At 43.5% G+C, this 24,452-nt stretch overlaps 2 protein-coding genes across 3 annotated transcripts in view; one reads left to right on the top strand and one right to left on the bottom strand.

The window, feature by feature from the left end:
• The window catches only part of LOC133021484 (dynein, cytoplasmic 1, intermediate chain 2a-like), an 18,941-nt gene extending 15,597 nt beyond the window's left edge, over window positions 1-3,344 (top strand). For both annotated transcript variants that reach the window (XM_061088347.1, XM_061088346.1), the window contains 4 exons: window positions 507-651; window positions 1,692-1,832; window positions 2,007-2,132; window positions 2,406-3,344. In XM_061088347.1, the coding sequence (XP_060944330.1) occupies window positions 507-651; window positions 1,692-1,832; window positions 2,007-2,132; window positions 2,406-2,519 (526 nt within the window). In that variant the 3' untranslated portion in view covers window positions 2,520-3,344. The remainder of the gene's footprint in view (window positions 1-506; window positions 652-1,691; window positions 1,833-2,006; window positions 2,133-2,405) is intronic.
• LOC133021486 (electrogenic aspartate/glutamate antiporter SLC25A12, mitochondrial-like) lies at window positions 3,300-24,452 on the bottom strand. The gene is made up of 18 exons (XM_061088348.1): window positions 24,396-24,452; window positions 23,851-23,904; window positions 21,513-21,655; window positions 20,453-20,568; window positions 19,584-19,723; window positions 17,274-17,420; window positions 16,504-16,642; window positions 15,567-15,660; window positions 14,342-14,426; window positions 12,935-13,016; window positions 10,917-11,075; window positions 9,729-9,781; window positions 9,412-9,492; window positions 6,879-7,019; window positions 5,296-5,434; window positions 4,166-4,324; window positions 3,916-4,006; window positions 3,300-3,832 (listed from the first exon to the last, which is right to left on the bottom strand). Exons 1-18 carry the CDS (start codon window positions 24,405-24,407, stop codon window positions 3,625-3,627), a joined length of 2,043 nt encoding a protein of 680 aa, XP_060944331.1. The 5' UTR covers window positions 24,408-24,452; the 3' UTR covers window positions 3,300-3,624.

Here is a 24,452-nt window from a genome sequence, read left to right as displayed (position 1 = left end):
CTGCCACTGAGTAGCATCATGTTAGCGCCACACTAAATGTCCTGCGTGATGCCCAGAGGCCGCCGAGGGGGGGGCGCTGCAAGGCTCCGTGCGGCAGAATCACCTCTGTAATTGGGGGAATAATTTTCCACCTCATTTACAATAGTATGATACTCTCATCGCAGTTAATAATGCATAAGCGTCACTCATGCTGAGTATTTACCTCTCTACGTTAATTACCAGAGCCTCAGTTCGGTAACAGCTCTGCAACAGGTGCTTGAGGGGTTGCAGAATCTTTTGCCGCCCTGCTGGTAATCACATGATATAAGTAAATGATTAATGTGAATACATCCAGCAGAGGTCTGTCTGCGCCTGCTGCTTTCGTTCATGCTTAATCTAACACCCAGTTATTAGAAAGCAGTTAATAATTTCATTTGTTTCCGTTGTACAGACGCGTATATTCAACTGTTTAAACTGTAGCTCATTACTCAACATCTAACTCCCCTGTTCATCTGTTTGCTCCACAGCAAAGCGGGCATCAGTGAGATGTTTGAGGGCCACCACGGGCCCATTACAGGGATCGACTGCCACACAGCCGCAGGGCCCCTGGACTTCTCCCACCTGTTTGTCACCTCCTCTTTCGACTGGACCGTCAAGCTGTGGAGCACCAAGGTACGAGTGAGATTTGATAGGGACCCCTGTGATGTGTTGATGTTGCAGTGCAAGTCGCACACTCGAGTCAAAAGGTTGATAAAACGCTAAGACAGACGTCCTAAGTAGAGTGTGGATATCCGAACCTGACATCTCGTAGTTCATGTTGGGGTTCAGTCACGTTGGCTGGGCTATCTCCTTGACTTTTTATGCCGCACATGGCGGTAATCGCGCGGGGGGGAAAAGCATCAGGCTAAAAAAAAAACAGAATTCCCGTCAGGCTCGGCTAATTTTCTCTTGGGCTCGGTCAGAGAATTGCCACTCAAGGCGCACTCGGGTTCTGACAACCAGACGAGTCGCTGCACTGGAACCTGTTTACCCAAAAGGAGTTCAAAGCAAGGTGAAGCAATGTCAGCAGCTCTGTGAGGCTGTAACTGAAAACCAAATTTATAAGACAGAATAAAAGGTGTTCGAAGTGTTAAATATGTGACTTCATTGTCAGTTGAAATGAAACAAGACAATCAGAACACTACTATTACAACAGATTAAACAGCTGATCCATGGTTTCCGTTACACCTTATAACAACTTAAGTAAATTGTTATGAACACAAAACACATTAATAGTTTCTACCGCAGTTTCAGCCTCATGACATTAACTTACTGACATTGTAGCACAACCACTGTCGTCATGCTAAACGTGCAGCAGTGTTGAATCTATGTTTATCATCTTAGTTTAGCAATGAACAACCCAACAGCTGATAAGAATGTGGTCAGTTTGGCTGGTAGTAGTCATAAAGAAATCCAGTGTGGAACATGAGTCATGTGCCAATTGATTAAATATATTTTGAGACACTGGACCAGACTGGATCAGTTTACTGACGTTCTTAGAGTCTAACGAATAGGAAAGATTGCACAGTTTGATTGGGATGAAGAAACCGTGTTGTCTTAAAATGCTGGAGTGGAAACCGATTCATGGATAGAGCAATAACTGAATTCCCTTCAAAATAAAAGATTACAATAATTAATTCTTTACCTTTTTTTCTTCCCAAACACAATTGCAGAACAACAAGCCCCTGTACTCATTTGAGGATAACTCTGATTACGTGTACGACGTGATGTGGTCACCGACCCACCCGGCTCTGTTTGCCTGTGTGGACGGCGTTGGACATCTGGACCTGTGGAACCTCAACAACGACACCGAGGTACTGCAGTCTATTTGAAACATACACGTTTTTCTGTGACACCCTTAAAAGAAATCAAGGGTTTGGTATATCTAGTAAGAGCTACACTCAGATCCTAATGTGCTGATTTACTGCAGAGGTGGATGAACATGTTCCCGCTCCTCTGATTGTTCCTCTGCTGTGTTATTGTTTCAGGTCCCCACTGCCAGCGTCACAGTGGAGGGGAACCCAGCCCTCAACAGGGTCAGATGGGCTCATTCTGGCAGAGAAATCGCTGTGGGAGACTCTGATGGGCGAGTGCGCGTATATGATGTTGGAGAGGTGAGTGGGCATGACTCAGCTTTTCAACCACTCGATCTCTGATTATTCTCCTCGGTCACTTAGACGTGTTGTTGCAGACGTGATTCTGCCTCTTGTCTGCCGTTATTTCTCCTTCTAGTAACGAGTGATTAATTACACAGCCTATGCGGCGTTTCAACCTTAATGGGATTTTTCTTAAGAGCATCTTGAGGATTTTACTCAAAGGCGAGACTTTACGTGTGATCCTGTGCCACTGGGGGCCGTGTCTGAAATTTTGATAATGCCTCTCCACAGCAAACTGCGGTGCCACGAAACGACGAGTGGACCCGATTTGTCCGCACGCTGGCAGAGATCAACGAGAACCGAGACGATGCTGAAGAGCTGGCGGCTCAGCGCCTGGCCGCCTGATCTCATCGCCATGGACACAATGCCTAAGGGACCAGTGGTGCACTTGTTAATATCAACCCCCCCAGGAAAAGATCAGAAAGAAGTATGGACATGTTTTGATTCATTGTACTCTAATCGGACAAGTCTACCTTGTCTGTTTAGCTGGACCATCGCCAGTCTTCCTTGGAACAACATGACCTCAGACGTGAACAGGAAGCCATGATCGCAAAACGCAGAACTGTCGTCCTCTTTTTAACCAGATGCCTTAAATTTTCATTTAAAAGGTTTCATTTAAACCTTGACTGTAAAGATCCTTAACTGTCTTCATTTAAAGCATGAGCCTTAATTTTGAGTTTTTCAAGCCAAATACTTTTAAGTGCTCAACTCCACGTGTTCACCAGCCACTCGACAGTTGAACCGAAGCAATCACATCTTATCAAAGAATGTAAACATCTCACAGCTGTAGCCCATGTTGTCATCTCTGTTGCTTTAGACTTTACTTGTTTGTAAAATAATGAATTGTCCAAAATCCAAATGTATTTCTACTTCTATATTGTTATAGATTTCACCAGTTTCCACTTTATCAGTGGAGCTGGTTAGACCTGGGGTAGTTGGAATATCCTCTATGCTGAATCTGCTCAGTGATTCTCCGATCTGACGGGATCTGAACAGAGACGGTTTGTTTCCGGAAGAATCTCGAAGCCTGGTGTCAAAAGGGAGAATGTACTTTTCACACAGTAGAAACAGTCTGAATGATTTATTTCAATAAAATACAATAAATACATTTAAATAATTCCCCCCCTCGAGTCTCCCAGGTCATGATTTCAAAATAAATACTTGAAAACATCTGTACATCCTCGTGTCTTTGAAATACAACTGAAACATGCACACCAAAGCTGTTGCACGCCAGAAAGAAGAAAAAACAACGCAGCTAACAATCCTTTCTTGAAGCCATACTGTCCCTCTGAAGAGAAGTACAATATGTACAGTAAAGTGTGCAAAGACAAAGCAGTAAAGCCATACTCATGCAGCATTCAAAGCAAGACAACCTCTCAAATGCGTTGGATTGAAACGTAGGAAGACTTAATGAGCGGAGGAGCATGCAGCCCTCGTGGTCACTGCAGGTTTATGACGCCTGTGACTCTGCTCCGGTCTCCGCTGGTTTCCTGGTCTCCTCTCCAGAAGGCTTGAACTTAGGCAGGTGAAGGCCAAACTTTCTCTCCACGCCCCCAAAGGTTGCAGCGGCCAGACGGTAGCCGCCCACGTGGTCTGCTGTCAGAGAGGGAAGGTCCTCCGTCAAGAGCTTGGGAGTGGGCTGAGAGCCGGTGGGACGCCTGAGGAACGAGTTCGGATTAGGGCAAAAACCCACTTCATGGTATTAATGAGTGTTTTTGTAAAGGGGGTGTGAGGCACTTACTGTCCTCCAAAGTCAACGTCCAACCATCTTTGTAGCAGCTCGTAGGTCACCAGGGTTACGCCGAACTGTGGCGAGGATCTCAAGACGCGAGCTGACGGAAGATGGATAGAAAATCACAATGAGGGATTCAATATTTTCCCTGGGGCTTCGAGACAATCACGGCCATCACAGCGAGCCTCATTTCCCCCGATCATAAAATCACTTAACAGGACTACTACCGGTGTGTGTGTGTGTATGTGTGTACATTTACCTCCTGCACCCTTCCAAAGAGCCCTGAAACCTTCTTCCTTTAGGATCTTCCCGAAGCAGTCGATGACGCCATTGTACGACGTCTGGCCGGCTCGGGCCGCCACCTGGAGTCTGGTCTTGATGACATCAGCAGGGGTTACCAGCGATGCTGCCGGTACGCCTTAGGATACATTACACAACGGGTGTAAGCTGAGGCACTTTGACTATGAATAGATTGTGTCGCATTTAGATAGCACAGTGTGACAAATATATATACAATAAATATTATAGATATACATACAAATATATGTGTGTGCATGTTTATTTAATATAAATAATACGTAGAATAGCAACCATACATTTATGAATGTGTGTTCAGGAATGCACACACACATACATAAACATGTTTGTATTGTGTATATAGTAGGGACGGGAATCTGTGGGTATTGCGATTCTGTAAGTATTGCGATTCGATATTACGATTTCCTGTGATTTCTTTTGGTTATTTAGTTTTTTGAAATACTGGACCATGGAAAAAAGTTGAATCATACCTTCAAATACAACACAGTCAAATTCACTTAGAGCTTTACAAGTTTTATTTCAACTATTCACATTAACTTAATGAATGCCGGGCAGCCAATAGAGAAAAGAAATAAAAATGTGCCCTATTATTGTATAGCCCCTGTCAACTGCACACAAACTGACAGATTAAGAAATGTATGCCACTTAGGCTACTTTTAAACAATAAATAAAAGGTCAATGAAATAGAATGAATAAAAGTTTACTTAGAATATAAACTTTGAATTAAACAAAAAGTAGGCTATGCTTCATTGTTGTTTGCATGTAGGCGATACAAAGCTAGTGCTTGGGTATGTTTAGATTATTGTGCAAAAACAAGAGCTGGTCAACTTGCTTCCCCCATATATCCCCCCCGTATAAACCAATAAATAAGTTTTAAAAATAATCGATTACAAGGATCGTGACTGAATTGATTTTTCCCCCCGTCCCTAGTATATAGGGTAATACTTATACGCACATGCAGGCAGGCTGTTGCCGAGGTTCAGTGGAAGGAGCAGGCTTAATAACATGACTTAATAAAAACACAACATGTTGTTGTTGTTGCTGTCCAGAGGTGATCCAGATGTGTGTTACCTGCGATGGCTCCAGCAGTGAGCAGCTGCAGCGCCCCCAGACTTCCGTCCTCATCTGCCAGCTTCTTCTTGGTGTGGGCATAAACAGGGAAGTAGATGGCAGAGAAGGGGACGTCTCGCAGGAAGCAGGCTTTGGCTCCCTAGAGAAAAGACAGTTTTTTTTAAATACAACATATATCAGAGGGCTGCTAAATTGGGCAAAAGGCAGTGGTTGGGGTCTGGGAGCTGTCTCACTCAACCCACGGGGGGGCTTCAGTGATGATGATGGAGCCAAAGAGCCCCGGGCGGAGCGGCAGCCTCCAGAGACAGATCCATCTCTCTCTCTCTCTCACACACACACACACACACACACTCCAACATGGAGCCCGGTGTGCTGGCTTCTTCTACCAAGAGGAAGTCAGCATTTTTTTTAACAAGCCACACGCTGTCTGCTCCTCATTAAAATATGGAGGATGAACACATGACTGGAGCTCTAAGTAAACCCACAAGAATCTGGAAAGGAGCAGTAGCAAAGTATGGAAAATTGGAAAATTACAAACAGTCAACAAAAGCACTGTTTGATGTGTGCACATTTCTGATCCTGATTTTGGTTTTGTCTGTATACACAAACAACAAGTTGGGTCAGATACAGTAGTATTTCATCTGTGCATTGTTATGTGATAATATACAGTGGTGCAAAATAAAGTGTTGTATTTTATCGACGTGTTTCCATTTATGTTACTTTGAAACCTCTGCTTCACTTCTTTTAAAATGGAAATATAAATGTATCACGTCATTAAATTAACTGTAAATCATTGTATTTGTTATTTTGCAGATGAAATAAAAAAAAAAAAATCATTATCTAAATAAATACACAATGAATTTTGATTAACTATCCAACATCGTGGCTAAAATTAACTCCACATCCACTAATGATGTTAAACTGTTTCATACAAGTTAATGCACCATTAACAATCATGAATATTATTGTATATGATAATATAACACTGAAAGTGACCGTTCTGTATAATGAGTAAGTTCTACTAATGAAGTGATGCTGATGACATCATTATCCATAGAGGGCATTAGTATACGTATTGTTACATTGCTGCTATTACTCTTTTTATAGATATTGTATTGGTTACATTGACAATAACACATCATTAAACTGTGTGTTTTATTATTTCTCACCTTTACCTGTTTCTTTATCAGTGTTTCGCTATTTTGTAAATTTCTTGTAGCATTTAATATTTTCTACAATGATTTATTTTTCACTCAGTTATTTGAAAGATTAATAATAAAATTCAACATCTTTATTTCACCCTTAACATTATTTGACTGTATTTTGTGAATTCCGTCTCTAACCTGAATGTGAGACATAATTTGGACACTTGTTCTTGCCGTTACCCTGAAGAAATTTGATCTTTACAGGTTGATGTAAACGTATCACATTTCTGAGTCTGCATCCTCACAACAAATTGCTGTTACAATGAATAAACGCCCCGTGTTGCTGATGTGTCTCAGAAACATCGGAACCTTTCACTGCCCTTGTGTGACAGAGGCTGAGGCTGCGGACGTCACGGTGCTGCAGAGGTGCTGACCTACCTTGTAGAGGCCAAAGAAGCCCAGGTCTCTCACAACATTCAGGGCACTGACCCTGGGCCCTGTGGTGATCTCTCCAGCCACCTGCAGACGGATCTTCACAATCTCCAGAGGGTTGGTGAAAATCACCTGGGAACCTCCGGCCTGCAGGACGCAAGCGGAAAGAGAAAACAGCGGATGAGTTGTTTGTATGTAGAGAAGAGTTTGCAGTGGATTTCCTGTCATAAGTGGGGTCACACATTTGAGGAGTGATCTCAGGGTTAAACTGGCGAGTAAGCATTTCTTCATCGTAGGAATGTTCTAATTATCTCCGTAAACTTCGGCACAAAAGATACATTTTTGTCTGATTTTGCCAGAGAATGGCCTTGACAGGAGGAGGAAAAAGCAAGCATTGATGGAAGAACAACGGGGGTCACAGGAGAGCAGGCGTGGAGCGCGGAGACGCCCCGGCCCATGGTTGGGAGGCTGTGACCCTGGCACCGGCCCTCTGCCCCCTCGCCTCCCCTCAGGCACCTCCTGTGGCAGGGGTGAGCAGCCCGGCCTGGCCTTGCCCTGCACACTTCCCCAATTCACCCCCATTCCCAGGGGAGAGCGCTGAATCACCCGGACGGCTCCGGGTCCTCACAGGCGATGCCCTCGAGGCTCCGGCACCCTCTGACTCCAGCACATTTATCACCCTCCCCAAATCTAATCAGGCCCCGGGATGGCTGCTGGTGACATTCAGGCCGACGGTTTTATCTGTAAACATCCGAGCAAAGGTCTAAAAAGTGCTCGGGCACATTCAGTCATTTTCAAAGTGGAGGGGGAATATCCGCTGCTCTGAAGATTAATGTCTCCTCTCTTTTATCTTCTTCAGTTCTCCTCTCAAGGGAGCGATCGTTTAAAAAGCTAATTCCCGTCACATTAGCCAGACTCTAAACTTGCATAAAATATAATGAGGAGGTGGGCCGCTTGATATAAAGCACATGAATAAACTCAAACAACAGGCCATATATGGCAGGTGGTAACACAAGTAATACAGACTGTTTTTGGAGATGGATCTGACTGTACCTTTTCTACAGTTTATTTTGGCAATATCGCAGCTCACCTACTGGTGCAAGACAAATATTTGTTAAAGATACTATTAGCAGCCAGCAAGAAAGCTGTAACACGAAAATGGCTACAGGCCGAACCCCCAACAGAGACTGACTGGATAGATACTGTAACTGATATTCAAAATATGGAGAGAATGTTTTTTTTCGCTGAATCTACGGTTTAACAAATATTTGCAGTATTGGGAAAAATGGATTGTGTTTGTGACCTCACAGGATCATCACTGATCTGTTACTGTATGAATTGACATTTATCTTCATCAGTGTACCATCAGTATAAATGTATAGGTGACCAAATTTTTTTCTGTTTTGTTTGTTTTTGTGTTTTTTTTTTTTTTTTTTGTTCGTTTTATGTATGTATGTTCTTTGTTTCTTTAAAAATAAATTATAAAAAAAAAAAAAAAAAAAAAAAAAAAAAACAGGCCATACATATTGTTTAACAGTGTGCAATGGAAAGATCCTGGCTGCTGGTGAGGAGACCTGCGCTGGGACCACGCCTCAGGTATGTAAAGCGTTGTCAGACTCAATCACGTTGAGCGAGACCCCGCTTCATCCAGGACCCTCCGGGGCCTCTTCCTCCAATTACACCCTGACAGGGGTCACGACCCCGCAGACCCCCGTTCCTCTGTGAGGAGCAACCTGCAGGCTCTGCTCCACGGCCGCCCCGGTTCCACTTTACCACCGAAATAGACTTTTAATCTACTGCTGCAGTCAAATGACTTCATGAGGCAAAGAAAAATCTATCTGGAGGATTCAGAGTCTAAATTTAACTTGTGTAGACGAGCTGAGCTGAGAACCATTTGTCTCTTGCACACTCATGATAAATGAAACATTATCATGAGAAACATCTGTTGATGAATTTTGTCAGAACGGATTCAATTGAAACTAAATTCACACAGATTCTAACACTTTGACCAAAAGAATATTTATATATACACATAATATGTATCATACTTTTATCTCCTTTACATTTACTTGACGGCTTTACTTCCTCGTTACTTTACAGATTATGATTTTACACACAAAATATGACTTTATAAAATTGTTGATGAATTGTTTTAGATTAAACTGATAATATATATAGTATGAAAAATGTTATACTATAATGCACAGTATAATAGCATATTAATATATTAAATAAAGTTTTAGGAAATTATACATTCATTTAATTTAGTTTTTACTAATAATATAAAATTAACACTTTTACTTCAATTACATTTTCAATCCAGGATGTTTACTTGTTGTGTATTTGTACACGCAGTATTGTTACTTTACTTAAGTAAACTAATCTGAATACTTCAACCACCACTGTATTTACTTGCAGTGCTATGTGTTGATAGGAGTACAACAGTTTAACATATTTAAATATTTGTTTTGTTCCCCATCTAGTGTTTGAGTGATTCGCCAACAGGCTGAATTTAAGGGCTGACGGAGGTCATGCTTACACATCCACCAGCGAGGATCTCTGCCGGCAGAGGGATGGTGCCGTCCTGTGTGGTGAACTTGTCTCTGACAAAATCATTCATCTGAAAGAAAATGGAGGGGAGACCACAGGAAGAAAAAAAAAGGGGCAGATGAGAAACAATCCCCCTCTCGATAGCTCTGGGGCATTAATGTTAACTTGTGCTTGCAGTCGCATCTTGATTGCGACGACTGCATCTCCTCTAAGCTCCGTGCATGTTTCTCATTCACAGTGAATCACTCAGAGCAACTTTTTTTCTATTTCGAACACTCCAACCAGCTACACAGTGGAATGACTTGCCGTGAGTTTGATGGCTTTCTCCGGCGCGACACCGATGAGCTGCGGGAGGAGACCTGCAGGAAAATATTATTCATAGATACCATTAGTATACCTGACAGAGAGGGAGAGAGAGAAAGTCAGGATCTGAAATGAATGCACTTTTTTGTATTTTTTTGCGGAATGAATCCATCCAGTGACGGCGAGAACAATACGAGCTGCCGGGGTTCTCGTGTGTGTAAAACAAACCCATAAATATTTACAGATGTGCCTGATACATCTGATGCACCGAAAACACAAAGCTCCCATTGAGACGGGGGAACAAAAGTCCAAAAAAATATGACACTGCCGGTGCGTATGGGATCAACATTGCTGAGGCCTGATCCCACTGTCGGTGAGGGAACAGAGGGAGCGCTGTGTGGTCACCGACAAGATCGTGGGGGGGGTTGGGGGTTGAGGCTGGGTGCTACGGTGGCGATAACCGCCGTACTGTTTCACCGTCTGTCCTTCATCAGGCCAGATAAACTTCTGAAGGAGCTGCTGAGTGACTGCTGCTGGTATGCGGCCAGAAAACAGCCGAGCGTGTCTGTCTCCGAGTCGATCGGCCTCTTATCGTGTGCCGGCAGCGGAGGGAAGGAGGGAAGGAGGGAAGGAGGGAAGGAGGGAAGGAGGGGAGGGAAGGAGGGAAGGAGGGAAGGAGGGAAGGAGGGAAGGAGGGAAGGAGGGAAGGAGGGAAGGAGGGAAGGAGGGAAGGAGGGAAGGAGCCAGATCCGAGCAACAAAGAGCTGCAGCAGTAGATGGCAGTCTTGACTTCCCTCATGTGAGCAGCCTGAGGGGAGAAGTGTTCTATATCACAGGCCTTCAGCACCATTATCATCAGCGGCAGAGGCAGATCAGACGCCGCCGCGACATGACTTCTGCTGGTCCTTCTCCTCCGGGAGCGTTCCCAGGTATTGAGATAATGAAAAACTCGACCCCTGGGCGTCGCTTCCCTTTCTCCTGCCGCACAGCGAAGGGCAAAGGTCTCTGGTATCAATTAGCAAAAAACCATGCTGCTGATGTTTGCGCGCTGACAAATCCCGACGCTTTCCCATCAGGCAGTTTGTTTTGCAGAGACGCCGCCCCCCCCCCCCCCGCCACATGTTGCACCCACCCGGTGCTGCAGATTTTTCAGGTCTCCTCTGACGCACTATGAAATCTGCAAAGGATTACCTCTGTAGAATCCAAAGACGCCCTCGTAACGCAGCACTTTCTTGGCGCAGTCGAAGCTGTTCTTGTACATCAGCTCTCCCACGAAGGAGCCCGTGGAGCGCTGGTTCTGCATGCGCGTCTTCACCAGGTCGATGGGGTACACGGCCGTGGCGCCGGTGGCTGCAAAACACACATGTTTGTCACGGGTTAAAAATCTGTCTCGTCTCCGGCTGAAAACAATCACAAACATATTAAACATAATGTGAATACCTATTTATTGGGTTTTAGAGTTTTCTTGACACATAGACTGTTGCCACTCATCTCACCTCACTGTAAACAGCTTTACAAATAAATGAAAATAGTTTTAAGGTTAAATTGACCTCAGCAGTTTTTTGCTTTTATCTTATTGTGTTTTATTTGATCCCTGTGCTTCACTTAAATTTTTGCCCATCTCTCATTACGGTAAATGTGTATTTATATGTTTTTCTCGTCTTGATGGTCACTTCAACTGCTTCACAGTTTTGCCATTCAGCCATTCACACATTCAAACAGTGCATCTCTGTCAGGGGCAATTGGGGGGGGGGGGGGGGGGGGGGTTCAGTGTCTTAACCACAGATAGTTCAGGGAGCCAGGGATTTAACTACCAACCCTCTAAATAGTGGACAACCAGCTCTACCTCCTGAGTCAACTTTGCCTCCGCCAAACTCTGGTAATTCCCCCTGTCATGGATGTTCCGCCCCCCCATCCCCCTATCCATTTGTTTGTTTGTTTGTTATCATGATAACACAAAAAGTACAGGACTTCCACACAACTGAGGATCCCAGATCCCAGTATCTTTAACATGGCGTGATCAGGAGTTTTCCAACTTTTTAACTCTTTTCCCAGGAGAGAATTCATGCCTCTTGTTTTTAAAAGTGAGGTAAATACAAACTGTGGGTATTTAGAAATAAACTGGACTCAACTGGACACACCTAAACCGATGAGGATTGGGGATGAGGATCATAACTGTCATCATTAATTAATGTTTTGTCTATAAGGTGAAACTGTCTATTAAGCTCAAAGTAACACGTTCAGATTCCTAATTAAATCTGCCTTAAATCCAAAGATCTTCAATTTGCTGTCGTATATGACAGAAAAAAGCAGCAAATTCCACATGTTTGATTTTGATTGATTACCACATTACTATTTTGATATCTGTCAATCCAATTATTGTTTAATCCCTAAACTATCAGCTCTAAAATAGTTTTTCATGCTCTTAGAAGCAAAGGGACCAACTTTTATTGTCATATACGATTAAGATGTAAAAGAATAATTCATCATTCAGCTGATAAGTTTGTGGGGAGGTTGTTTAATAATCACTTGGAGATAAATAGAGCCGTGTCTGTCTATAAACTAATAAAACCGGTTATTACACTGGTAACTTTGGGGAAACTGTTACAGGAGGTGGCGCTGCAGCGAGTTGCACTAAGCCTGTTTGCAGCTTTACTTGCTGTGTCTTGTCTTGTCTGACATCAAACGCTGCTGAAATGGACTCTTCTCTCAAATGCAGAAAAAGGCTGAGTCAGCACAGAGGGTGATAAACAGCTCATTATCCACACGACTCTGCAGTGTCATCACACGCCTAACGATACTGTACGTCTCTTTCTATCCGGCCTGATTGAGGATTGATAGGGTTTTGTGTGTTTGGGGAGAGTACACACACACACACACACACACACACAAACACTGAGTAAGAGTGTGTGTTCATATCCGAGGGGCAGTTATGTCAGGGGGTTCCTTGTATCCCTTCCTTCCAGTGTAATTAGACGGAGATTCCAGAGAGTGCGGTTCCGGAAGATTTGTGTCATTCCGAAGCTCCGGCCCCAACGACAGCCTGGAGCCACCGATGGCACGGCAGCACAATGCCAGAGCCTCACATCACAGCCCCTCTCCTTGCAGCACAATGGCCGGCCCCGGGGCCTCAGAGCGCCAGTCTGGCCCGTCTCAGGTTACCCCTCGGGCGGGCCGGGGGGGGGCTCCGCGGCAGACATGTCACTCACCTCCGGCGATTGCGCCCAGGCTGAACCTGTAGGCGGACTCCGCAGCCTGGAGCCAGACGGGCCGGGACGGGTCATGAGCGTGCTGTATGGGGAAGAAAAGACACCAGTGGTCAAATGAATCTGGAGAAAGACGTGTGTGTGTGTGTGTGTGTGTGTGTGTGTGAGGGATGGGGGGGTTAGAGCGCTAAACGTGAATCGGCTGGCGACTAAACTATCGTGAACCAGATACATTGTGGAAAGAATAATGCCGTGAAGGACTCATCGACAGCGGAAGGCGATGGAATGTGGACATGTCATATAAACGTCTGATTCATCAAGGAGTATTAAATGTCACAAAGAGGGAGAGCAGCTCTGGAAAATGACTGTGTGAACCTGTAGCCTTCCCCACATGCATGTGTGGAGGCTACGAGCTTAAGGTCTTCTTTTTATTTTTACAACAAAGTATAATTTCTCTGTTATCTACTCGATCTGTGGAATCGGTGTTTGATGTTGTAAGTGGAGCCCCTTTGTTTTCGCTGTGGGGCAGGGGAACAGATTAGCCCCACAAGCCTTTTCCATGTCCAGATAAGTATCTACATGAATATTACACAGTCCAAACGGGACTGTGTGTGTGTGTGTGTGCGTGTGTGTGTGTGTGTGTGTGTGCGTGTGTGTGTGCGTGTGCAGGTTGAGGCTGTGAGTAACTCCCAAACCAGACGGGAGGGGAGCAGAGAAGATCACTCATTTCCAGTTTCCCAGATGCTTCCACCGAGGGGTTGCATGCTAACAAGATCGAGGTCTTGATCAAAGGCTTTAAACTATTAGCCTACTTCCACTAAAGGGCAGCTCTGTGAATTGCAGCATCCCCCCCACAAACACACACACACACACACACACACACGGGAATCAAATTCCAGACCTCTGAGTACCCGAGTCCCAGGAGCACGAGCGGCTTCAAAAGCTCTGACCACAGCCTGAGATAGAGCCGTGTTATCCGGTGGAGGCAGGAACAATTTGGTTCTCCCACATCCACCTTGACTCCCACTCCCCTCCCGCCATTAGCGGCCTTCGCTAAAGCCTCAGAAAACTCCTCAAGCCTCACACTGATAAAAGCCTCTTATTAGCTTCTCAGATGTATGATTGCAGCTGATATGTATGTGCAGCTATACTGAATAAAGAGGAGAGAGGCTTTTATGGAGAGGTGCGACGCAACAATCCGTTCCTCTTTTATAACTCTAATTGCCGTACTTTTATCTCGCAGTTTAAGTAATGTACTTCGCAAGGGAGGAAAAACATGGGCACTCTACTAATTCAGCGACTGAGTATTCTCCCCTTTTTTCTGCTCCTCTCTGAGAATAAAGCAGGAGGAGAAGGCTTTGATAAAAGGCACCGGGACGTGAGGTGTATTAGACGAGCCAATCAGACTACCTGTTTCTGGGCCTCTGCTAGGTGGTATGGCATGGCTCCTTCCTCCAGCGGCGCTATCCTCTCGATGTCGGCGTGGTTCAGCCGCCTTCACGCACAACAGCAGGGGAGGAAGGGAGGGATGGAGGGAGTTAGGCCGGGAAAAAAGCAAAGAGCGCTGCATCTACCTCCGAGCACGCAGCAGCAACCGGTGATGTAAGATTTTCCACAGCCCTTTTTTACTGGCACATAACCTGAAGTTACTGCAACTTTCAGCCTCTATAAACCACAGACAAACAAAGATGGACGAGCGCCCGTGGCACCGGCATGTAAGCCAAACGTGTTTTGTTACCCGGCGCATGAGACAAATATTCCCCACTGGCCTGACGCTTCATAAAATCTGCGTTCATGTTTTATGTTTTTCTTGTAAAACAGCCGGTGGAGCAACTGTCGTTAAACTGAATGTGCAGTAACTTTATCTTTACAGCCAATAAACAGACCCGTAGCATACTTCTACCTATTCATGTTGGAGCAGAGAAATAGCAGAGTTTTATATCAAATGTTTTCAATTGTACATTTTTGAGGAAGCAGCAGAGGCAACCTGCCTGACTTCATCGATGGAAGTACAAAAGGAAAATACACTGGCTGTAAAAGTATCCATGATTATGTTTAGCACCTTTTAATTGTACTTCACGTGCGGCATCTTTTTCCCAACACACTGATTCACAGCTTTAAGACTGGAATCTCATTTTGAACATTTATACAAGAATCAAGGTGCCAGGACCTCTAAGTAGCCCCAGTGTGCCTGTGTGGTAAAAGTTAAAGGGACCGATAACATAGATTGTACAGCATGTGAGCATTCTGATAATAAAGAATTTAATCTTATTCTATCTTATCTTATCTCATCTCATCAAAGGAATCCCAAAATGAAACAGGCACCTGTAAAAACTCTCACCTATTTTGTCATTATCGCTCAAAATGTTGTTGCAGAAGAGTTCTAGGTTGTTCAAAATATAGTTTCATTATTTACACAAAAAGATATAAAAATATAATATAGAGAATATGGACAATTTACATTTGCCGTGCTGAAATAATTACTGCTTTGTTGTTGATTATGTGAATGTAAATCACTGAAGGAATGAATATAAAGACATATATGAGACAGTCTGAGAAAGCTTCTCAGCTTCTCTCTACATGAGGTGAATCAACATAATCCACCAGGTAAAATGAGAGTTATGCAGAAACGTACCCAGAGTGCGAGTGGAGACCAGAGAGCTGGTACAGGATGTCAATCTCCATAGGAGTGATTTGTCCAAACTTATTGGCGGCATGAGCAAACTCCTCTACAAGACATCAAAGATGAAAAGATGAAATGATGCAAACAGGACTTCAAAGCATTAAAGTCAAACAGGAGAGGGAAAGGTTAGCTACATCAGGTATATTTTACAGTGGGCTAGTATTAAATAGTATTTGCAAATAGAGCTTCTTGGTCTCTTTTAGTGTTAATGCAGATTCTTAATTCTTATTTAAAAACCACAAAATCAATCCTGTATGGGTTGTATCTCCTTATGCTGTGGTGCACTCTCTTTATCTTTTGTGCTTTATATTCAGTTCTATATAAAGCATCAGATGTTCTTTCTCAAAGGAAAATAAATGGTAGTTATAGAGGGAGAGAAAAGAGCCGGTGATTCACATCCTCCACAAAGATCTTCCTGACAGTTCCATGGATTTCAATGTTCAGCTTCTCTGACCTCGATATCACTTCTCTGGGACTGACAGCTGACAGGTGAGCTTTTGCATTTACACCCACCCATCTTATAAAAGAATTAATAATAACAAGAATTATTTGCAAATACTATATGTCCATAGTCTTCCCTCTCTGCACGGAGACAAAACTATGGAGCGAGAGTAAAGGAACAGACTGAATGGGAAACACAATCAGGAGCAGACGTGACAGTGCAGTCACAGATCTACACGTGAGGGGTGATCTGATTACCAGGTTAGAAATGTTTTTATTTACCTTTGTTATTTAGCACTACAGTTAATGCTCCCTGTGTGCTCACTCACACCACTCTGTCAAGAAAGTTGAAATGTGATCGGACAGCGACATAAAATGCACACATGACTGTTTCATTGATGTCAAGAGGACCCTCCTGTGTGTGGCGGGTTGGGGGGACGGGGGGTACCTTTGGTAAGGAGTACGTCTCTGTGCGTGCCGGCGAGGGTGCTGTAGATCTTTCGGACAAGCTCCATGTTGTTGAGGAGGGCGTTGAAGGCGTTGAAGTAGGAGAAGCTCACCATGTGGGAGGTGCTGCCTCCTGCAGCCTGGAGAAAGATCCAGAATCTGTCATTCCTGCTGTACAGGTGGATTTGATTTTGTTGTATTCTTTGTGTAAGGATGTCTTTTCCCTTGTGTTTCCTGCCCACTTCCTCTTCCCCCTTGTTAGTCCATATGAACACCTGAGCCCCACCATCGACTCTACAACCTGAAGCAGTCACGCTTCATCCACATCTGATGACCTCAGACACACTCAGTGGTAGACATGCTATGACTCCTTCTCTATCTTTGAACTTTAAAGTCAATTTCTCTTCTACATCTCAAGTCGGTAAAACTACTTGGAAAGTTGTTGAAAATGTTCATACACAAGTTCCTGAGTTGCAACTCAAATTTGGTAAATTGGAGCTCTGTCTGGACAACTTAAGGTTTGACTCTGGAAACTGGATCCTTGGAATCTTCCCTTGACCAGAAGTTAAGACCTGACCATCAGTCAACCTGTCCGTACTCTGAGTCTTGTTATGAGTTTTCTTCTATATTGAACGACTTTAAACTAAATTTTGCTCCACTTCCTTGTTTATGAATCTAAGAGGTCAGCCTTACATGACAGCAGCTCAACGTAGATGCCCAAGCAATCGCTCAATCCAAATCTCTAATGCTTCTAAAAATCTGAAAACTCACTGAGACCAGATTCTCCTCCACAAACGGCGTCAGCATGTGGTGTCTGATGGTGGCCATGATGTCGCTGAAGTCCAAGGCGGTGATGGTGCCACTTTTGTTCTTGTCTTTCTGTGCAAAGGCCTGGCGGGCATGCTCCAACTGTAGCTCCTGCAGCAACACAAACACACACACACACACACACACAAAAGCCATTAGCTGACAAAAGAACTGTTACTGTGATGAGCAGCATCGCATTATAAGAGAGCGGAGAGATGGAACTTTTGAGGGAGAACATATAATAATGTCAGCGATGGACAGATGTGAGAGTCATCAGATATGACAGTGTCAGACGCTGGCGTTTGTAATCACCACTGTCTCTCTGGAGACTAATGGAAACCATGTCCAGAGAAGTCTTATCCCGGAGCCGAGCCGAGGTGGCCGGCAGGTGTGTCTGCAGGAAGATGATTCGATGTGACAACCGTGCAATCAGAAGGGGATGCAGGGGGGGCTGACCCCGGGTCAGTGTCTGCTGCCGAGGCTCCTCGCACAGAGCCGCAGGATCACACAGCAACATGGCTGCAGTACTTAGCTGTTGCTTCATCTTTACACTCGGGTTCCGATAACCTAATCAGTGGATTGTTGCTGGAGATTAATTCTCACAATGTTTGCTGATTATGTTGCTGATGACACTTTGTTGTCTCACGAAGCTTAAAAATCTTCTCCCACGTCTGCTCTCACTGAAGTTTCAAGTCCAGTCATGTACTGCGACAGCCATGTGGTGGCAGAGCCCCGACTCTAAACAGACAGACTTTTACTTTGGTGAATTTTAAGTTTTACTCAATACGTGCTTGGACATGACAGAAAAACAAGTCAATGACAATGACAGATGTCAATTAAATCCTGCACACATATGGGTCTTGGTGTAGTGGTGGGAAGTTGAAGTCAAGTTTGATAAACCACAAAGTGCTCTGAGGGATCCCACACTGCAGTGGAGCCACAGCGCAGCCTGTCTTTACCCCGAGACCACCCGGCTCCTGCCTGAGACCACAACCCTCCACTCCAACCCAGGTTCCTCCCTGATCGCTCTGCTGCCACAGCACGGGCGGCATCGACCAATGAAGCAAAGCAACAACGCTAAGGGTCTGAGTGACGCACCGGGCTACTGAAAACCTCCAGAACAGCCGAAGGGATGCAACCGTGAAGATGCAACACAGCTACAATATCTGAGGAGGTCACACACAGCATGAACTTCACTTTGCTTCATCTCCATTTGTCCTTGAGCAGGATGGATGGTTGCACATTTATTGATGCATACAGATTTTCTAACGGTCTGAAGGGATGTGTATGTTCTGTGGCACATCGTGTTGCATTAACATACAAATCTGTTTAACTGTAGCTGCTGAGATTAATACATTTACACTGTACTGTGTTTGTATGGAAAGAAAAACTATGTATCTTCTCTAAATTCTATATGCTGAAAATAAATATTTTAAGATACAAACAAAAAACTCGACCTCACTTCTAATAACTAAGTGATGAACAGCTGGTTATTTTAGTACAAAATAAAGGTTTTAACAGGGTTTATGTTCATTTCACTGCTCGAGCCACAGTCACCTCCTGAAATGAAAATAAGACAAAACAGATAAGGAACAAGAAACTGACAAAATATGACATGTTCATTAACAATCTTTTATGACGGTGTATTAGAGCCACTTAAAGAGGGAAAAATCAGAGATTTTGAAGATAAGGTTTTAATTTCAGATGAATAAAGTGACAATATTAGGATATGTCTCATTTTACAGGGGAGATCGCCTGTAATAAATGGGGAATGTGGAGAATTTTGTCTATTAAACCTTTAGTATAAGTTTCACAAATTACAAAACATCTAATCTTTCAGCACCACATCATCATACGTATAAGGACTTTGGAAAGATTGTGTAAGAAACTGAGTCTATCCTGAAGAATGTACCACACAGACGTACAGGAAATTGCCTCTTTTGTGGAGGAGGTCTGCTGCGAGGTTATCGCTGGTTACATCTGTTTGCTGTAAACAAGAACTAATCACTTCTTGAGAATTTAGGGTTTTCCCAAGAAGCGATTAGATTGGTTCAATATTTTTGACCCAGAAGGAGTGGAACCAAATTACTACTTTATTTTCATAATATAGCATTTTTGAAATATTAAGATTTTTGTCTCGTAATCTCTGATTTTTTCTTCAAAATTGAACCTAATACTCCCAGAATCGGACTCTTTCCCCTCACGTTGAGAAAAGATTGCCAGCTGCTTCTTAATTGAGGTCAATCTTCTCATCTGACACTTTTCCACACAAACCTGTAAAAACTGGGTGAACTCTGTGTAGCTGAGGTTCTTGTTTCTCTCGTGGCCGAAATGCAGCTTGATGAACTCACAGTCCCAGTTGAAGGGAATGTGGTGATGAACCGTGGTCTGGCTGAAGATGTCACGTACATTCTCTGGAGGAGGGAGACACAGCAGCTTCAGCTTCAATATGAAGAGACAGATGGAAAAAACATGCAAAGGTGCACCTGCTCTCTCCGTCTCATATCCTCATCCCATTTACCAAGAAGCTTGTTACAGCAGAGGAAAGAGTCCATTTGGACTGGGGAGCTGAATGTCTCGCTGACAGTCCTTTTTCATTTTCTGGGTTCATCCAGGGTATTTTTCGGTATAAGCGCCGCTCCCAATTTCAGTCACCTTTATGGAAGCCCATTGCACAGAGAGAGCATCGCAGCAGCTCCTTTGAATGACTCCGCACCTCTTGGTTTATGACATGCTGGTTTCATTTCTCTTCCTTTCAGACGGAGCTGGTAATAATGTGACGTTTCAAACAGCTCTCTTGCTGTCCTGCCTTTAGATGAGACTTTATAAAATACAAGCAGCTGGCATATGTAAGGCTTTATAGAGGCCTGAAAAATGTGGCTCCTGCTGCATTCATTTACAACTCTCAACAGTAACCATAGCAGGTGCAAACCAGAAAAGTCAATGTTGCTGTAGAATAGCTTTTGTTATTTGTTATTATTATTCCAATGAAACTACATCAGGATACAGCTTAAAAACCTAAGTGAACTTGCCTGTAACTGGGGAAAACATCAGGCTGCGTCGGGTTAGGACATAAACATTTTAAAAAATAATTGCTGAAAACCCCCACACCAGCGTGCTGACATTAACCACCATGTACGTACCAAAGGAGATGTTTCCTGTGCCGGTCTTATCAAACAACTGAAAGGCAAGTATGAACAGGACGTCTGGGGCACATAGGACTGATTCAAAGGCCTGAAACTCCTGGAAAGATATGAGTCTGTTTGGACAAGAAAGAGAGAGAGAGAGAGAGAGAGAGAGAGAGAGAGAGAGAGAGAGAGAGAGAGAGAGAGAGAGAGAGAGAGAGAGAGGTCAACAAAATCTTAGTTGAATTGGCTAGAGAAGGAAAAAACAACAAAGCTAGTGACCAAGGTTAAGAACAACAGTCAAATGCATTGATGTAATATCAGCTGTGCTTTTTATCTGAGCTTTTGAGTTAATTCCTGACCTTTGAAAAATCTGCTGATTTAAAAGGAAACAACCTCAAAGTGCATTTAGTGCATTTAGCATTTAGTTTCATCATATCACAGGATCTCTTTGAACAAATGCAGCTGTGCAGGACATTGCAGATGTTCACATTTGGATTTTTGCTGAGCACTTTAATTCATGTTGTCTAAGAAGTTAAGCTTCAAAGTGTATTCTATTGCATTTCACATTTTATTATTATATATGTATATATCATTAGTAATAATAAAGTTGAATTTGAAGTTTATCCAACATGCAGATGTTTTTACTGTGTTTAGAAAATGAGGGACCTTGAAAAACCTATTAAACATTTAGGAGTTTAACTTCACTCCCATTAGAGGTAAACATACTTGCAATTATAATGAGATACTTCAGATATATTAGACTTTATTATCGATCATCAGGTATAGAAGTGGCTGATAAAGTTGGCAATGTTTTTACTCTGCAAATAAGACTGGGATTAATCCTTGACAGGCCGTTCAGCATCTGCAACAACTGATGATATTTGATGGTGCACTAACAGCTCCCACTGAATCGACAGAATATTTCATCGGTTATTAAAACGTTAGCAGACAAACTAATGAAGCACCTGAGAGAGAAAGACAACACACATGTAATGAGAGTTGAACTGACACTGGGGATTTAAATATCTCAGGATAACAGAAGACGCTCCACAGTTACCTCCCCGTAGGCACTCACCCATCTTTGGTGGTGTCGGCCACTCCGGCTATCAGCTCCACAGTTTTGGGGTTGTGTTGAGGCTGTGTGTGCAGACCCAGGTAGCTCTGTACAAAGTCCCTGGGGGTCAAGTAATGCTCCCCATCCTCCACCACACTGGCATACTGCAGAGGAGACACACACAGAGCTGTGAACGATGCGCATAGACCTTCCACATGTGGATTTGAATAAAGAAATTCCTTTGTGTGCATAGAAAGAAAACGATATGGCTATGGAATACAATGAATGAAGGAGAGACAAAATAACAACCACTAGGTTATAAATCAACAAGTCTGTCTTTCTATAGCTTTCTCCATTGGTGTCTCTTTTCTCTGTGCTTACTTTCTAAACCAGCACAAATGGTTTCTAGTTTCCTGGCCCTACATGATAGGCCTATTTTAAAAAAAATACACGCTACACAAGTTTTGAAAAGCCTCAGTCTTTTTCTTTTAATAGTCAAAGGACGTCTATTGAAGAAAAAGACTGATGCTTTATGTACAGCAGAGAACCATATATATGTAACTATCTGATAACTGAGATATACAATTGCATTTAAACATCACTAGATTGCACTCAGTAGAGCGCATCCCTCTGCAAAGAGCAAACGGAAATCAGTCACCGAAATCTGTGGGGAAAAAAAGCCCTATCTCGCAATGTTAAAGAAAGTGAAAAATAAAAGTCCTGACTCCATCTGCTGATCAGGATCTACACCAACATTTAATGGGTCCTTCAGTGGCCTATACCACATCATTCAACTAAGCTGCTGAAAGACCCAATATAATATACGATATATCGAAATATTAGAGAATGTTCATTTATGGATAATCTATTGAAATAAATGTCTGAAAATTCAAGACACTTGATGAAAAAAAAAAATCTGTAAAACTAATATAACTATAAATCTAAATTAGAACATTCTGTTTGTCCACTGATCAGTTCCTAGGGAGGCATTTGGGGGTTCTTGTGATTGCTCAGGGGCACTTCAGACACGGTTGAGAGGTGCTATTTCACTTTCAGCCTCCAAATGAATCCTGCCTGTCTGGTGGTTGAACCTTGGATCACCAGCCCACTGTAAGGTCACCAATACCACAAATTGACAGAAGCACTATGTATAAAAATGTCTATCATGTCACAATATTGATATATATTATGATGCAGCACTTATGTGCATAGCGTCATATAAGAAATGTTTATTTTTGGTGAATCTGTTGACATAAATGCCTACAAATTCAAGTTAAAACCTGTAAATTGAATATTATTACGAATCATTTCTTTGGAAGAGGTCTTAAACAACCTCGACATATGTTTACAGAAAAATCCTGCTCAAATTGAACATGAATTGATAAAACGTTAAGCCAGAGTGACAATAAATCTATAATCTAATAATCACCTTGTAACTGTGCCTGACTGAAGCAAAACAAGCGTGTCTTTGCAGCAGTGTCTAACCTGAGGTCACAGTCAGGCTTTAAGAAGTAAGGTCATATTTAGAGCCTGCTTGGATTTCAAGTTGGAACAGAGATAGCTCTGGAAACACAAGCGCCACATGAACTGGCAGCAGAAAGGCCACACTCGTGGGTGTGAGCCAAGCTCGGATAGAGAGCGCGTGAGACAAACAAAGACGGGAGTGTGGGAGGGGGACCTTCACGCCAAGTGTTTTCAAGGCGACAATTCAACACACTCCGCTGAATTAATGTTTTAAGTGAAAATTTTAATTCCGAGCAATTTATTGCCACATTTCTGCGTGGCATGATTGTGTAGCCATTCACCCTCACAGTAGGCCTCAAGTAGTTCTTAATCAAATTATACAGGCAGTCGGAACGAGCCTCCAGTAATTAACTCTTCCACCTGAATATGCATCAGAAATTATGCAGCTCACTCACAGCCCAGTCAAGAGATGTGGAAGAACCACAGTTTGTGACTTGGAGTCATTACTTACAAGTTTATACCCCGAGCAAAACGTGTGGATTAACACACACCCAACACAAAAATATCACAGTTTAATATCTTTGACCGAGCTTGAGGAGAAAGTCATTGACATCCTGACGATCACAACACACTGAAAACACACACATGAAGTCAGAGCAGGGGGGGGATTCTCTGTTGAAGCAGATCCAAAATTAGTCCAAGCATTTGTGTGACCTTTACTGAACTATGTATCCCAATGGACACCGCACAGAAACTACCACCGACTGCAGCACAGAAGTTACACTTGTAACACACAGTAATACACAGTAACACACAGTAATACACAGTAATACACAGTAATACACAGTAATACACAGTTGTCTTGTCTGTAGACATTTTCTTTTCTGTGTCTTACCTTATGAAAAATAGTCTTCAAATCATGGGGGTCAGCCCTCTTTGTTAATTGCACCTGCAACACACACAAGTTACAAGAGTCAGAATTGCATGCAGACCTCAGCAGGACACTTCAGCCACACGTTCGATCCCCTGATCAATACATCTGAAGTTCACACTGTCACAGTTCAAGCTCTGATCTTAACAGAGCTCAGCAGGGATCGATCCTAGACGACTGTGACAACACCCTGCATGAGGAAGCAACCGAGCTGCGATCCACTGCGAAAACCCATCTCTAACCTCACGTCTCTGACACACACATGCAACAGAGGAAACACATCTCAGCTGAGTGTGTGAGGCCGGTGCAGATGCGCCTGGGTAAAGCTGCAGGATTCAGATAAACAAAGAGGGAAACTCCGCTGCATCTGGTCTGTTTTCCGCCAGAGGCTCTACAGCCACGAGTCCGCCCGGAGACTGTCTCCTCTCCTCAGCATCCAGCAGCGGCTCCGCCTCATCTTTACTGTGGGTAAAGTTAAAGTCAGATAAGAAACAGATTGACGGAGTCACCTTGACCGCCATGCTGGCTGTGACGTCAGCTGCAGAGGACTGGCGCAGGCGCTGGGC

Source organism: Limanda limanda, chromosome 16, assembly GCF_963576545.1.
Source record: "Limanda limanda chromosome 16, fLimLim1.1, whole genome shotgun sequence".
NCBI classification, from domain to species: domain Eukaryota; kingdom Metazoa; phylum Chordata; class Actinopteri; order Pleuronectiformes; family Pleuronectidae; genus Limanda; species Limanda limanda.
The sequence above is the reverse complement of the archived record's forward strand: the minus strand, read 5'-3'. Positions and strand labels throughout refer to the sequence as shown.

Bases quoted from the DNA above. Each gene is read 5' to 3' on its own strand.
- LOC133021486 (XM_061088348.1), bottom strand. The intron at 19,724-20,452 runs GTACGTACATGG...TCCCTCCTCCAG, and splicing joins CACAGGAAACATCTCCTTTG to AGAATGTACGTGACATCTTC. The intron at 17,421-19,583 runs GTTTGTGTGGAA...GTGTTGCTGCAG, and splicing joins AGTTCACCCAGTTTTTACAG to GAGCTACAGTTGGAGCATGC.